The sequence below is a fragment of the Leopardus geoffroyi genome, chromosome A1 (genome assembly GCF_018350155.1).
Source record: "Leopardus geoffroyi isolate Oge1 chromosome A1, O.geoffroyi_Oge1_pat1.0, whole genome shotgun sequence".
In the NCBI taxonomy this organism is placed as follows: domain Eukaryota; kingdom Metazoa; phylum Chordata; class Mammalia; order Carnivora; family Felidae; genus Leopardus; species Leopardus geoffroyi.
The window spans coordinates 79,087,421-79,103,777 of record NC_059326.1 but is presented as its reverse complement, the minus strand read 5'-3'; the positions used below and the strand labels follow the sequence as shown (position 1 = coordinate 79,103,777).

Here is a 16,357-nt window from a genome sequence, read left to right as displayed (position 1 = left end):
CCCGTTTGTTAACTGGCTTCCTGGCTCTGCGCTTGCCGTCCAACAACACATTTTTTTCCCGTTTAAAGCATAAATCATGTCACGTTACCACCCTCTTTGAAGCTCATCGGTGGTTTCAAAGGGAACTTAAAACAGAATGCTGTGTTTTGATGCAACCAAGGTCCCAGGGGCTTGGCCACCGCTCACCGCTAAGCACTGACCTCAAGACGGTGAAACTGCTTCCTGATCTGCAGAAAAACCCTTTGCTATTACAAGGCTTGGGGCATGTAGCAGGTGCTTAATAAAGGCTTACTGCAGGACTAAATAAACCTGGAGCTGGGGAAAATTAGATCGACACACACGAGACGGAACTGGATTAGGCACGGTCGAAACTGCCGCGTTTTAGAAGCTGTCAAGCAGTTGCCAATTACCGTCCAGGAAGACTGAGCTTTGGAGGGCCACCAACCAGTGTAATCGCTACTATTTTCTACCCTTCCCAGCAATAAATTCGTCAGTCACTCACATTCATTTTCCTCCCTAGGGCGGCAATAATGAAACAAAGGAGGCTGAGAAAACACTGCCCCAATGCACCGTTCTCTCCCCTCGTCTCCTTGTTCCTGGGGCTCTGTCACCTGCCCCAGCAGCTCTCAGCCAGCACCCTCTGTCCCTGCCCCGCCCCTACCTCCTGCTCCTCAGCCTTCAGATCTCAGCCCCCGAGTGTTCTTCTTACAGATGCCCTTCATGACACCTGGCCTGTCTATACCGGGTCCTCACGGGTTGCCCCCCCAGAGTGGACCCCAGCCTGTGCTTATTCGTTAGTTTAGTGTTGTTCCCCCTTAGCCAGTAAGCCTGCAGAAGAGGGATATCGCAGTCCTTCTTTACATCACACCCCCTTCTTTATAATCACCCTGGTGCAACTACAGGGACATCAGTGGTGCTCTATAAATGCTCCTTGACTCGATCAACCAGGAAGCCTGAGCTAGAGGAAATTCGGTTGGTCTCCAGGAGATGAAAGCTGGGTCAGGAACAGGCACAACTAGCTCTCACTTGGCAATTATTAAGTGCCCGATTTTGGACTTAGTCTTTTGTGTAAGAAAGTTGGGAGAACAATATGAAATTACTTCCAAGGAGAAACTATCACACAGGTCAGTAAAGCTTGACGGTGGATGCCTTCATTTCCAAAGAGAGAATGTCGCAGTAAGTAGGTTCATTCATTCAGTCGACAAACACCGGTTCCGTGTCGACTCTGTGCCAGACCCTGTAGGGGATGTAACAGTGAACCACAAACACGTATGCACACGGTGCCTGAGGACATACATGAAAAAAGAGAGACATACTATGTTTCCTCAGTGGAGTTCAGAGTGAAATAGGAGAGAGAGGCACTGACTGAGAATCCAATTTTGTAATATTCTTTTTAAAAACTGAGTCGGTGAAGACACAGAAGACATTTGGGGCAGTTATCTCTAGGTAGTTCAATTGCAGGTGATCTGTACTTTCTTCTTTAATTTTCTCTATTTTTCAAGTTTCCTATCAGAAATAAATACTACTTTCATAATAAAAATGTGTCTGTATATATGTATGCGTGTGTATTTAGTACAAGAGAAAAAGGGAAATAAATATATGTGCATATATATAGTAATTTCCAGTTTATAATGCACACAGTACCAAGAGATACACTAGGATCCCTAACGCTTATTATTTTCAACATTAATAATTCTAGAGGAAGGGAAGGGATATGAGAGAAAGAATAATTTTATGGGCTATTTTCTGGCTTGTACTTACAGTTGATTTATGAAGTGCTCCTTGAGTAATAAAACAAAGGTTATAAACCATTAATTTATTGTGCTAATAAGAGCCAAGGGCTCCAATACCATTGTCTTGTCTTAGAAGATGTAAAAAAAAAGTGGAAGGTGCTTAAAACTTTAACAGTTTCTTGCTTTTACTTTTATTATCTTTTCTCTACCGTACTATTTTAGATTAATGAAATAATAAATCCTTCATCCAACTGATTTTATTTAATGTTATGGTAAAATGTTAATCTTGCAATTCTCAGCACTGTTAAGAGTGGCTCCTTCAAAGATCATATATTTTACAAAGACACACCACGAAATCTAGGCCATTCCTTGAAAATTACATAGGAAGATGACGATAAAGAACATAATTACTGTAATTTTTTTTGGTTAGTGAGCACACACAAATAGGAAAAGTGCATTTCGTTAAGATTTGGGGTTTGCCCTTTGTGACAGCCTTTTGTGACTTCTTTCAGAATCTCAGTCCCTCTCGCTCTCTCTCATACACACACATACACACACACACACACACAGACATGTACATGCGCACACACACGTACACACATCACACAGGAGAATGAGCAAGTATCATCTCATCTGGGTCGTTGGGACGGAGCTGACGCTCTCATTTTGTGGCTCACTTTCTGTCTGTAGGATCTTGAATAAGTCACCGGAAGTCTTCCTGGGTCTGACTTCTCGTCCTCAATATGTCTGAGGCCATGTAAAATCTGTCTCAATTTCTCCTTCCACGGTTTCCAGTCACAGTGACCATGAGCACCTGCTTCAAGGGAACCTCACCTCACAGGACTCCTTCCTTTGCCTGTCCACAAAGCTACCCCCACCCCAAAGTTTCAAAATCCGCTTGAAAGGACAATGACACTTCTCTGGGAAAGCTCCCCTACATGGGGGCCAGCCAGTCCCCGGCGCTGACTTCCCCTGCGCTCTGAGCTTCTGTGTTCTGAAGCAGCACCCCTGGCGCCGCGTGGACCGACTCTGACAGATTTGTTTCTCCCTTCGTCATCCCACCAGATGGCTTTAAAATGAATATAGCATTCAAATAACTACACAGAAAAAAATCGTCCTATAACCAGTTGATTCATATAAAATGTGTGAACACCAGATTATACCATTTATTTTTCCACTTAGAATTAGTAGTTTCAAAAGTTTTCACTTTACATAAATGACATAACATTGCAAAACAAGCATGTTCTGCATTGGGGCTGAGTGCCTGCCAGTCGCTGTCGCATGGCTTGGGGAAATCGGGGCAGAAAGTGGTTGATTAAACATGCAGAGTTTCGGAGGGATTATTTTCAAAGGCACCTTAAAGTAGGACGGAACTAAAACTGTATATATTTGGATAGAGAAAATATCTGAACAATTTTGAAAAACAAACAACAGAAGGTTAATAACTAGTGGCTTCGTTTAACTTGTTTCCAAACTCTGACTTAATTCAAACTATCTGTATTTTTCCCCCCACAAATGAAGTAATCTGAAGACTCTGTTTCATAAGGAAAAATACATCTGGTGAGACACAGAAAACACTACTGGAAGTGGGCCAGAGTGAGTCTGCTCAGATTAGCTCAAGAACCCTCCATATTCCCCCTTAAACAACGGACTTAAATTCTGCCATGAAATGAGGATCAACCTCTGACTGGTCCACCATGTTTTTCAAACATATCATTTAATTGGAAACAGGGCCAAGAAACCGCGAGCAAGGAGGACTCCTTTGCGGCCGATGCTATATCCTGAGTTTTCTTCCCTTTTGTTCAAAATAAAAGCACCTTACGTGAAAGCGGCGATGTTGACGATGTTGAGAGAATAGGATCATGAATGAGTTCGCCAAAACTCGTGGTTACTGCTTGGAGTCATGGGAAAGAAGGCTGGCGTGAGGGCCAGTGATGTAACATACGCAATAGGTCACTTTTTGTTTCAAGGCCAAAATGCTTTAGAGCAAAACATGGTCAATGGGACTACATGTTTTCATAAATGCTTAAAATCATTAATTTGGCCCTATGCACTATTCTACCTAAATTGTACTTATGAGGTGGCAACCCATTTGAAAAATACTTTTTTTTTTTTTTTAATTTTTTTTTTTTCAACGTTTATTTATTTTTGGGACAGAGAGAGACAGAGCATGAACGGGGGAGGGGCAGAGAGAGAGGGAGACACAGAATCGGAAACAGGCTCCAGGCTCTGAGCCATCAGCCCAGAGCCCGACGCGGGGCTCGAACTCACGGACCGCGAGATCGTGACCTGGCTGAAGTCGGACGCTCAACCGACTGCGCCACCCAGGCGCCCCGAAAAATACTTTTTAATTACAGGAGGACTTTATGAACATATTGATCCTCTAATCATAGATCCAAGCTAAAATTCTACTTGGCCATCGTCTCAAAACAATTCCCCAGATATGACCATTGTCAGGTTTGGGTTGTGAGTTATTCCGGATTGTAAAAACTCTTGCACGTCTGTGGCATCTGTATAAGATGTATCCTGTGGTTTGGCCACCTCTTATGGACAAAGACTCATTCGCTGGCCACACGCAAAGGTGTGGATGTCTACCCCGTGCCCGCTCCTTCACCGTGTGGCAGGGACGCGGGGGCAGACTCAGCACACGCGCATCCCTTCTGATGGAGACGCAGTCAGCAACCCCATAGAAGGTGTGTGGCCTGAGGGGCAAGAGGAAAGCAGAGAAGAGAAAGCAAATGTCACGGAGAGGTGCAGAATGCTGGGAAGTTAATATATGGCCCAGCCAACTGCAAACTGGGTAGATTTACCAAAATGGCTTTTTATGACCGTTCCCCGACTGCCTTTGCTCTGCTCCAGTCGTGAACTGGAAACCAGTGTTACCCTGACGCCCATCTCCAGGACCATCACCCACAAGCGTCTGCCCCCCAGGACCGCCCAGGGAATGGCCAGCACAGCAGCCAGGTCTCAGCTCAGAGTCAGGACTGATTAGAGTCACACCCTTCCTGAGAGCTCTCTCTTGATTCCAGTCCTTCTCCATCTTCCACTTCTTTTCTTTCTCTCCCCTTTCTCCTTCTTCTCCTTTTCTGTCCAAGATGCAGTTAGGAACGAGAGTCCAAAAGCACCAGGTCTTGAGGGTCACTGGCTGATGGTTTGCGTAAGAAAGATTAGGATCAGAATCGGCCCGCGACGGGACGCACTCCGTGTGGTTCTCCTTCATCTACCAGGTGAATGATCAACATAAAAAAGACACGAACCGCAAGAAGCAATCTGCTCAGACTAATAAAGGAATCTGTAAGTGCCTTTGATCAAAGCTCACACTACGGTGCATAATCTATGCCTTTCAAGTTCTCTAATCTGAATAAAAGGGCTTCAGATGGTTACATTGAAAGATATAGATCGAGTTCAATGCAGTGGAAAGAACACAGCATAGCAAGACTTAGATGCTGGGCTCGGCAAAGCAGCCTTGCCACTGAAACTAAGCACGAACCGCACCGAATGCCTTGATGAGTATGTTGACCCTCAAGACTATTTCCTCGTGTCCCACACGAGGCCATTACCGTTCACCCTGCTGACTTTCCTTTTTTGCGTACAGTTGTTCTTCGGAGTTGTTATTAGGTTTAGATCAAATGGAGTCAAAGCTCTGAATAGTTGTAGCACATTCTGCGGATGGGAGGAATCATTGTGTGTGAAACATTAAAAATTCCCATGCCTCGTGCACTGACCCCAGACCCCCGACTACATAGGGAATAAACACGCGTGGATCGGTGAACAAACCCAGCGGCTCCGAAAGGAAGATGTGTCCACCGCACCGGAAACAGAAGGAGGTGCTGGGGTTCACCACCGCCACGGAGGCGGTCCCGGGGGTGGGAGCCAATGTTCAATGGGAGAAAATGGAGCTAGAAGCCCCCTACTGATGCCTCTGAGACTTTCCTGCACAGAGTCTGGTTAACGTAAAGGACTGAAGCAATCTCACAATGTCTCCAAGACAAATCAGAGCGACAATAAGGGGATCATCGTATTTTTAGTTAAGAGAATTGAATTTCTGGCGAATATTCTATGCAGTTTCACGCAGCAAAAGATGGCTCTGATCTCTGTTGTCTGCTAGTGTTGCTTTTGAAACTATGGAAAAGAACGGCGATTAATTCCTGGTTACCGTTCACAGCCAAACGATGAACACTGACTTCTTAATAGAAACATACGCTGTGACTCTTAGCGATTTGGGAACCATGCCACGGAAACAACAGCCATCCATTAGGAACTTACTGTTGTTTCAACAGCTCCTCATTCGATTTGTCCTGATTAACCACCCGAAAGAGAGACAGGCCAACCCTTCCTGCAACTACCAACACATTTCAAACCAATGCTTTGCTTCTGAAACCGAGGAGTCTGGCTTTCCAGGTCAGGAATAAACGATGGTTTAAAAACCCGTTTGCTCTCTGACCAGCAAGAAAGGGAAGTATGAATGTGCTTTATTGCTAGGGAGTTAAAGATTGGTCTTCTGGTATAAAGTATACGAAAAGTTACATCTTGGAGAAGCTGAAGAAAGCGGTCTTTCCCGATGATTCAATATGGAACACACAAGCAAGCATGCAGTGAATAAATGAATTCATTTATTTTTTCGTCCTGTATTTTTAGCCTCCTTTGGGGAGTTAAAGAGTGAGGAAAATAGACCGGTGTGATGCGATGGGAACCCGTTCCCATTTTGGCTTCGGATGCGTTTCTTCCAAAGTCCCAACGCGTGCTCCGATTTAAGAGCCTCCCTGCTGTAACGTCAAGTGTCCCGGCGCACGCACGAGTGCAGGAGGAACAGTGGCTGCAGGTGAGCCACCAGGTGAGCCACCTGCCTCCCGGGCACCGCCACGCGTCACCCCAGGCTCTCCGCATGCGTATCAGAGGACCGGCGCTCGTCACCCGCCGTGGTTACCATCTGCTGGTAAAATAACTGTTCTGGATTCCCTCACCTGTTCTCTACGACTCCCAGCTTCTTTTCGCCACCAATAAAACATGTTATACTTATCTGCGAGTGTTTGTGAAGGGAAAAAAATACAGAAAATCTCAGTGACATATTCCTGAACCGCTACTACCCAAGTACTTAAGCTTAAAGATGCCGGCAATGATTCAGCGGAAATGACCTCCGTTACCTGTGAGTCTGTCGGACAATTCCGTATGGGCACCCACATCTCCTGTCGATGTGCCTGTGATCGGTGCCACAGTGGTGAGCAGACGGCCCCTGTGTTAGTGATTCCTCTTGCTCCCTTTCTAATCCGGTCTCCTGGCACGGATGTGTGTCCATGACTATACAGACTGTGTGTGCTGCCTCCTTCAGACTCTATTTAAGGTTCATCTCCATTATTAGTTTAAGACAAAGAAAAGGGAAAGAACGACGATAAAGGAAGAGACCGGGTGGTACAGTTAAGTCATCACTCACAAATGCTCAAATTCTAGGCTCCTTGTCCTTTGCCACGGGTGACGCGTGCGCCTCCGTCAGCCCAGCAGGGCTCCTCCCGTGTCCCGGAGAGTGGGCGCTTCCAGACACATCTAGCAATTCTGAACCATCTGAAGGAAGGTCCTCCTCTTTGGCCTGGTCCATGATCTGACGTTGCCTCTTGGAAATGCTCCACTACTTTTTTTTTTTTTAAGTTCATTTATTTACTTTGAGGAGAGAGAGAGTGAGCATGAGCAGGGGAGGGACAGAGAGAGGGAGAGAGAATCCCAAGCAGGCTCCGCACACTCAGCGCACAGCCCTGTGCGGGGCTCGAATTCACGAACCATGAGATCACGTCCTGAGCTGAAACCAAGAGTTGGAATCTTAAGCAACTGAGCCCCCCAGACCAACTACTATTTAAAAATGAGATTTATGTCCGGGCGCCTGGGGGGCTCAGTTAGGTGACCGACTTTGGCTCAGGTCATGATCTCGCGGTTCGTGGGTTCAAGCCCCACGTCGGGTTCTGTGCTGAACACTTGCTTGGAGTCTGGAGCCTGTTTCGGATTCTGTGTCTCCTTCTCTCTCTGCCCCTCCCCTGCTTGTACTCTATCTCGCTCTGTCTCTTAAAAATAAATAAATGTAAAAAAAAAAACACATTTAAAAAAACGAGACTTGTGCCTGCTTTTTGGTAATTGTTGGGTTTTGCCAAAGCTGCTAGCTGCCATGATCTTTGCCGCCCATGCAAACCTTTGGTTGTTTTATAGCTAGAAACATCCAAGAACTCCTGGTGTCTTGGGCTTTATTCTGTTTCCTATTCCTGCATCACAACGACCTTCTCAATTCTTTTAAGTTTCAAACCTCCTGTTCTCAACACTCGTCATGGATGGCATTCTGATGTTTAATACCTTACAGCGTGCCCCACTGCTTCTGGGGAGCCCCTCCCGGGCTATTCTGTCTCCCTAATGATCCCCCTTCTGGAAGGAGGGGCTAGGTCCCCACCATGCCCTGGGACTCTGCCAACTCAGAGGGTCACAGAAAAGAATTAAACGTTCCCAGTTATGTATGAAGCTTCTGCCAAGAAGCGAGGTTGAAGGGACAGTGACATTGTCAGTGTGTGGCAGTTGAGAAGCAGCAAAGAGAAGCAGTAAACAGACACTGGACGACCCCAGAGGGGCCAGGAAGTGGGTCTCCAGAATGCGGATGACCTACCCACCAGAAGCCGAGAAATCAAGGTCCTCAAACTGCCTTCTCTGACTTCTGCTCTCTTTCTGATCCCTCAGGAAGCCTGAATGACAAGGATGCACCCGAGACACAGGCAAACAAGGAGGCTTCAGGAACCCCACGCCACGCACCCCCCCACCAAGAGGAGCCCGCTGGCTCCCGCCGTTTGTTGCCATGCTGCTGACACCAGTAAATCAGAAAGAGTGATGTGTTTCCAGGGAAGACGCTTAGTGTCCCCTCTTGCCAAACACATCAGAGTTCATGCCACTGAGACCGGTGGCTCCCACAATGACTCAGCTCACTTATTTAAAAGTCCTGAACTGCGACGTTAGTAGCTTGCTGGTCACTAACCTGCCAGCCTTGCAATTTACACTGTTGGAGAACAAGGCGACATTTCTCCTCGGCAGACAGCTGTTTCTTCTCGACCGGGAGCGTGTCGGCCAATGGCTTGTACCTGTGAAAAAGCAGCGGGAACACTGAGAGCCATGACTGAGTTCGTCAAGCAAGTGCTTCTGTTCAACAGGATTGTCTTTGTCACACCGTTTCTTAAATTCTCCCCGGTTCTTACTTTAACCTACGAGTCCCCAAATCTCCGTCCGCCGTGCACGTAACACTGTACAACCGTGAAATAACCCTCATCTGTTGCGTGGAGAATGAGTTTTAAAATGAGCCAACTATGTATTTCAATCCTTTAATGTGTGCTCAACACTATGATCAAGGGTGGATGAAAACCACTTAACAAGAGAAAATTGGAGAGAGAGAAAATGAATGGTTTTCACTGAAATAGTTAGAATGCTCTTAAAAACATACCTTTTAAGAAATCTCAGAATTCTTTATCCCCATTTGAAAGCGAATCTAGATGTAGTTGGAATCCGTAAGAAAGGAATATCAAAACCTCCAGAAGCTTTATCTCAGCGAGAGGTAGAGAAGCTCTTTCCCCACTTACTACATATCGAGCACTTTCCATCTTCTAGAAGGATATTTATTTATTTATTTACTTATTTACTTATTTATTTATTTGCAGCTTCCTCTGAATCACTGGCTGTCATTCCCTAGCCGAAATCCATGGCAACATAATGCTTTTCTATGGATTTTTTTTTAAATGCCTTTCAAAATTACATAAGCCACTTAAAAAATCTATATGAAATTTCCGTTGCATGCAGGGTATCTAACCTGATGTGTAAGTAAAACTGTATTAAGGGAAGAAGGAGGGGGAGGAAGAGGAGGAAGAAATAGGCAAGGATTTGCGTAACTGCATCTAGTTGCGTGGGTTTACGATTCCCGTGTCGAGCTGCTCTGGGAACTTAACGCCAAGAGGTAAATCACGGAAGTTCCCTGTTATTTCCTGCAAAATATCTTAGCTTTCCATCAAAGTTGGTTGCAGCAAATCTGGCAACTTCTAAAATGAGTTCTTTGTTTCCTTAGAGCAACGGAGGAAGGAAGTGCCTTGCCTCCGGGTCTGTATTCACCGGGCTCCCTCGAGCAAGCTCTGAGAGGCGTGCCCCCCACACACCCCCCACCCCCGACACCACACCAGAGGGGCCCACACGTCTTTCCGTCTGCAGGTGCTGCAGAGCAGGGAGGTTCCCCGCATCACGGGGGCAATGCTGCAGTCACGGCGGGGCTCGCTCATGTGGAGCGCACACTGAGAGACCATACCTAGTTTGGAGTTTTTGGTAGCAGACATTTATTTCCTTTCTTACATCCTTAGCACTGTCACTGAAAACGGAGTTATACTGGTTGCCTGGGTGGTAGCCATGCGTCAGACAAAATAAATACATCAACATCAGCAACAACCCTTCCTTCTCGTAATATAGATTTTTGCTCGTGCATCAAACTCACGGTGCAGGAGGGTGCAAAAATAGCGGGTAACAGAGACGGAACGTAAAAATCGTAGTGCCAGAGGCAAGGATATGAAAAATCTCACACATCATTTTGATCCCACTGAATGCACTGAAATGGTCTGTGGAAGAAGTCGACCATTTTTGTTTTGTTTTGTTTTGTTTTGTTTTTCTTTTACTGGTCATAGTGTGGTTGCTGCAGAAGAGACAAGGTACCTCCAGGGTAGAACAGAACAGAGAAAACGGGTAAAATGAGGTATGTGTGGGGAGGGCCGGGATTGGCAGTCAAGTGTGAGGCAGGTAGCGGGGGAGACCCTCTAAAAGGGATGGCCATCTCCCCACGTGCTGGGGTATGTCGTCTGCACAGCAGTGAGCAAACACGGGTTACGTCGCACCAAGTCTGAACGGGTCAAAAGCGACAGATGATGACCCACACGATGTGTCTGAACAGGAGACAAACTGGAGGGGAGACTAAACACAGCCTCGGGTTCTAACTCTGCAGGGAGTTGTTAGGAGACCCTTGGGCAGCCATCTCACCGGTAATCCCCCTCTTGGGTCTGCCTGCGTGTGTTTTCAGGACGCGGCAGAAATTCTATACTGCATTTAAAGCATCAGTCTAGGGGCGCCCGGGTGGCTCAGTCAGGGAAGCGTCCGGCTTCAGCTCAGGTCATGGTCTCACGGTTCGTGGGTTCGAGCCCCACGTCGGGCTCTGTGTTGACAGCTCAGAGCCTGGAGCCTGCTTTGGATTCTGTGTTTTTCCCTCTCTCTGCCCCTCCCCTGCTCATGCTCTGTCTCTCTCTCTCTCTAAAATAAACAGTAAAAAAACTTAAACAAACAAACAAATAAATAAATAAATGCATCAGTCTAATCCCTGTGTGTTGTGTCCTCAAAGTGTGCGAGCTTCCCCAGGGGATGGGCCATCTTTGTGCATTCCCTCGTGTCTGTTGAATTGCCTTTGTATGCACCAAGCACAAATAATGATGAGGGGTCAAGAACATGGGCTGGGGGCTGGGGGTGGCAAGGGACATTTCTCCTGCATGGAAAGAGAGCAGGGGGCTTTTCGTATGTTGCCTCTCTTACTCCCCACAGAGGCAGGAGAGCTGCATGGTCATCTTTTGACACTGAGAAAGCCTACGATCACAGAAATCCAGTCACTCCCCTGGGTTCACACGGATGATCTTATGGGTTGAACTGCGTCCCCCCAAAAGGTGATGTGACTTTATTTGAAGATAGAGTCTTTGTGGGGCGCCTGGGTGGCTCAGTCGGTTAAGCGTCAGACTTTGGCTCAGGTCACCATCTCACAGTTCATGAGTTTAAGCCCCGCATCAGGCTCTGTGCTGACAGCTCAGAGCCTGGAGCCTGCTTCAGATTCTGTGTCTCCCTCTCTCTCTCTGTTCCTCCCCGGTTCACACTCTGTCTCTCTCTCTCTCTCTCTCTCTCCCTCTCTCTAAAAAATAAACATTAAAAATTAAAAAAAAAAATAAAAAGAAAATAGAGTCTTTGCAGATGTCACACGGTTAGGATGAGGTCGTTAAGGTGGGCCAGGATCCAATATGGCCGGTGTCCTGATAGAGAGAGGAGGATGCCACGTGAAGACAGGGATAGGCAAGGAGAAAGCCGTGTGACAAGGGGGTGTAGGTTGAGGGGATGTGGCTACAAGCCACGAGCGCCAAGGGTTGCCAACCGTACCGGCAGCTGGAAAGAGGCCAGGAAGGATTCCACTCAAAGTCTCAGAAGGGCATTGCCCTGCTGACACCTTAATGTGGGACTTCCTGGCCTCAGGAACTGCGAGAGAAGGGATTTCTGCTGCTTTAAGCCACCCGGTTTGTGGAACTTTGTCACGACAGCCCCAGGACACTGACAGAGGTGGTAACCATGGCTAAGCGGGGATCTGAACCCAGGGCAGCACGACTCCAGAGCAGTCCCTCTGCTGCCACTGCCACACTTTCGGCAGGAACTTACAAGCCCCCAGCCCCAGAGGGCTCTAGGGTGGAAACTTGGAGCACGAGAGACAGAAAAGATGGACCCCGGCATAGCAGCAGCCCACTGCACACCCAGAGACGAGAACTCTCGTTCCTCTGACCTTTGGGTGACTGGGCCTCTTTGATGGTAAACTCGAGCTCATAATGAAATACAGACCCATTCAAGCACTCAGGAAAGCCGGCACGTCCCTACCATTTAGCCAGAGTCACACAATGAAATGAAATCACTCAAATTATCTTTTTATTCCCTTACAATTGTCTCATTCGGGAGCTCTGCTAATTATCGCTGAGAACTGAATTGACATAATTCAAGTATCTGAATACAGTATTAACAAGTCAGAACAAAGATCTTACACTGGGTGCTTTTTCTCCCCTCCTTTTCTATTGTTCTTTTGACACCTAAAATGGTATAATTCTGACATTTCGACTGAAAAGACAAAGACGTCATCTCAGACACGGTGAGGTACTCTATTTTAGTGTAATTAAAAACATCTTGTCTTTTGGAATGTTGAGCGTCATCTATAGGTGGTGTCACTGGTCTATCTCACAAAAACTTCAACCTGAGACCAAGTGGTAATAATGAGCCTGGGGACAGAGCATGAGTCCTGAGCACAGGTGTGATGGAGCTGGGACTTCCATTCCCTAAACCCTCCTCTGCCTCTGTGGTCCCAGGCAAGGTCACCTCGACCCACTGAAGATCTCTGTATTCAGGCTGGCACCTTTCCTGGGTCCGAGGTAATCAGTTGGCTCTAAGAGGCCACTGTCCAGTCTCCTAAACGACCCACTCTTGTCTCGTCCTTCCTGGTTCAGGTTGAGGTGAATGACAGGGATCTAATTCTAGTCCAGAGTCCAAGCCCCAGGGCTCATTCATTCAGGCTCATTCAGTCAATCAACCAATACTAACAGCAATATTGACTGAATACAAAATTTGGACATGGAACGCAGCAAGGAGCAAATCAGATGAAAATTCTCAACATTTCCTGAGAAAGAGAGAACAGAAACATACATGAGGAAGGATGGCCGATATGATGAGAGAGATGGAGAAAAATGGGGCAGAAAAGGTTTCGCGGAGAGCAAGTACCTGACGGTGAGCTGGGGAGCTCTCTGGGGAAGAGGAATCCAACTTAAGGGACAGAGCAGCAAATCCAGATGCCCTGAACGGGGTCATGCATGTGTCTGTTCAAGGAACACCAGGGCAGCGAACGTGGCTGGGGCAGAGCATATAGAGGAAAGGTGCAGGAGACAGGCTCACAGAGGTGAGGATGCGACCATGTAGGGGACTCTGGCTTGGACTCTGAGAGCCCTGGGGAGCTGCAGTTTGGGCACATGGGTCCTGCCATTTGACCCCAGAAGAGTCACTGAAGCTGCTGGCCTGGGAGGGGGGGGAGCCAGGGAAACTAATTAGAGACTCTTCCCACAGCCCGGGAGGGAAGCAGCATACGTGGGAGGAAGTAGGTGAGCCCTGTCTAGGGTGGGGGGACGTGGGAGGGGTTCCTGATGGATGGACGTGGGTGCAAAGGGAGGAGCGGACCACCCAGACTCGGGGAGGAAACTGACATCCACAGCGGGGGAGCAGGCGGACAAGAGTAGCTGTCTGCCCGACATAGCACAAACAGGAAGGAGCTGGTCAGCACACCCGAGGGGGACCACAAGAAACATTCTTCTGGAACGAAGGATGGGGGGACCAAACCTCAGTCAACACCCCGAAACACGCCCACTGCCTCCCGGCTGCCAGTTGTTCAGCTGTTGTCAGTTTCATGTGTCCCGACCCTCTGCCTGACTGGTGGGGACGGTGGTGCTGACCATCTAGTCGACGGTCGTCACAGTGCTGAGTGCTCCTGTGCCCTTGCACCAGCAGCTGAAAGCTGTGTTCAATGCCCCGTTTGTCTCAGGAACATGACTGCTGACCTTCGATGTCCCTTCTTCCAGTCAGCCCATAGCTTGAATGGTCAATATTCAAGTGTGGGGTTTCACGGCAAGTTCTATCACAGTGACCGAAAAATTCTCCAAATTGCACACTATTCATTGAGTACTTTCTCTACTCCAAGGATTCGAGTACAAGAGGCTCCCAACACACTCGCACCATCAGACACAGGGTGACACCGAAATAATACCAGGCGTCACGATGCCTGCCAAAATCGTCGGTGGAAGAACCACCTAGTAGGTTGTATTCACTGGGGGGTCTCTGTATTCTAAGAGGGATACCCTGAAGTCAGAAGGCAGACAAGAGCCAACTAATTAAAGGCATACAGCAAACCCTCAGGAATAAGGTATCTACTTGTCTTTTCCAAAGTGATTGTTCCTTCCCCATTTAAGGAGAACTTTCACATCCTATGTCTTGTGAACCTGGTGACAAAAGAGAGCTTATACAGTGATCACAGAGGTCAGGTTAAACCAAGTAGTGACTCTCAATTGACTACTTTAGGAAAGGTACCATGAAATCCTAGAACTGTTTACTCAGAAAAATACAAAGTACCTGTATCAAAGTTAATGCTTAACAGACAAACAAACAAACACCTCAGGTGCAATTTCTCTGAAACTGATTGTCTGCTTTATATCGACTTCATCTTGTCATTGCCAAACACAATTCTGTTGTGAAAGTTTCAGTCCCCAAATATTTAATTCTATTCAGCAAATACTTATTGAGCACCTATTATGAACAAGATACTCTGCCAAGAAATGCATAGGTTAACAAGACGGGCAAAGCAATGTTCTCATATTACTGCCTATGCTCCAATATAAAGCATGATGTTTGGGGCCAAAATTATATATCAGAAAAGATGTGGTCTTCTTATTTCAAGACCTCATGAAATTTTCTACTAATGGACGTATTTTACTAACTTAATCAGGAACAACAAAATAACGTTTGGGGAGCACCATTAACCTCATCCCTCAAGAATGGGCTGGATAATCCACAGAGAGAGGAACGGGGTGTTTTGGGAGCCCTGGAGTGGAGGCTGGTAGAAAGAGGCAGCTGGCAAGGGCAGAGGAGGGAGGGGAGGGGCAGGAAGCAAGGCTGGGGCCGAGTAATTTCAGAGGAGCCCAGGGAAGGCAGAGTTGGAACTGCGGTCAGAGTGTAAATGTTAAAGCATGTCAACACTGAGAAAGCGTGTGGGTGGGTGACCGGGGAATCCGGGGCCCTGCCAGAGACACGGAAGAAGACTGAGATGGTACCAGACATGAGCAGATGGCAGGGGGAACACAAGAGTGCTGGTTCGCAGCGAAAATAGAAGAAAAGGTCAGTAACTTGAGGGTGAAATAGAACCAAGCGAAGTTTCTTGGGCGTTTTGTTTCTCAGGGGGCTAGGAAGAACAACAGAGCTCGTAGGCAACATTTACAGAAATATACAAAGCCTGCATCCTATTCATGCTTATCTTGGGGTCCAGCTGTTTTGCTCCAGATCATTTTGGTCATTCATTTTTAGCTCTGATGGGACGAGGTTGCAGTTTCTTCTAGAACAACTCCCTTGATGTTTCCCCACAGTGCACTCCACCTAGCAGGTGCTCCAGACGCGTGGCTCTGTCTGTGGCTACGTAGGGATGCATTTTGCTTGTTCCCCGCACTTGCTGGGACCGTTCATTTTGTTCTACATATGCATACTCTCACAGCAAACACAGTGCAGGTGCGGAGGGGTGATTTTCTAGCTATTTGGGGCTAATTTCCAGCATTCAGAATGCTGAGTGGTGGGTTGAGTGTAACAGCTGCCTAGCAACGGGCTTGGGGGAGAAATAAAATCTATCTCAGCGTGGGGGGAGCAGACCAGAGAGCAAAATGAGACAGACCGGGACTGGGTTTGCAGAGGTGCTTTTCAACCAAAGAGGAGCACTTTTTTTTTTTCTCTCTCTCTCTCTCTAAAGCACATGGAAGCAAATAGATAAAGTTGTTAAAAATCGTCGTTCACACAAAAACGTATGGTGCTCCCTAAGCGTGCACATTCTGTCTCACCTTCCCATGACTTGGGGTCTAATAGCTCTATCTCCCATCGCAGGCTTGTCCAGGCTCTGCCCAACCCCCTGCACTGTCCGTCCTGAGCTGTCTGTCCTGTGCTCACACGACTGTACAGCAAGGGCCCTGCTCGGCAGCCCCAACGGATCCTTTATCACGTGCACCTGCCTGTCACTCTGTCTTCTCCCAGCTCCTCATGGGGCCTTT

General features: G+C 47.4%; 1 protein-coding gene across 3 annotated transcripts in view; it reads right to left on the bottom strand.

Annotated features, from left to right (window-relative positions):
• MYO16 (myosin XVI) overlaps positions 1-16,357 on the bottom strand; it is a 607,799-nt gene that overhangs the window by 94,564 nt on the left and 496,878 nt on the right. For all 3 annotated transcript variants that reach the window (XM_045481946.1, XM_045481930.1, XM_045481937.1), the window contains exon 28: positions 8,734-8,836. In XM_045481946.1, coding sequence (XP_045337902.1) covers positions 8,734-8,836 — 103 coding nt within the window. The remainder of the gene's footprint in view (positions 1-8,733; positions 8,837-16,357) is intronic.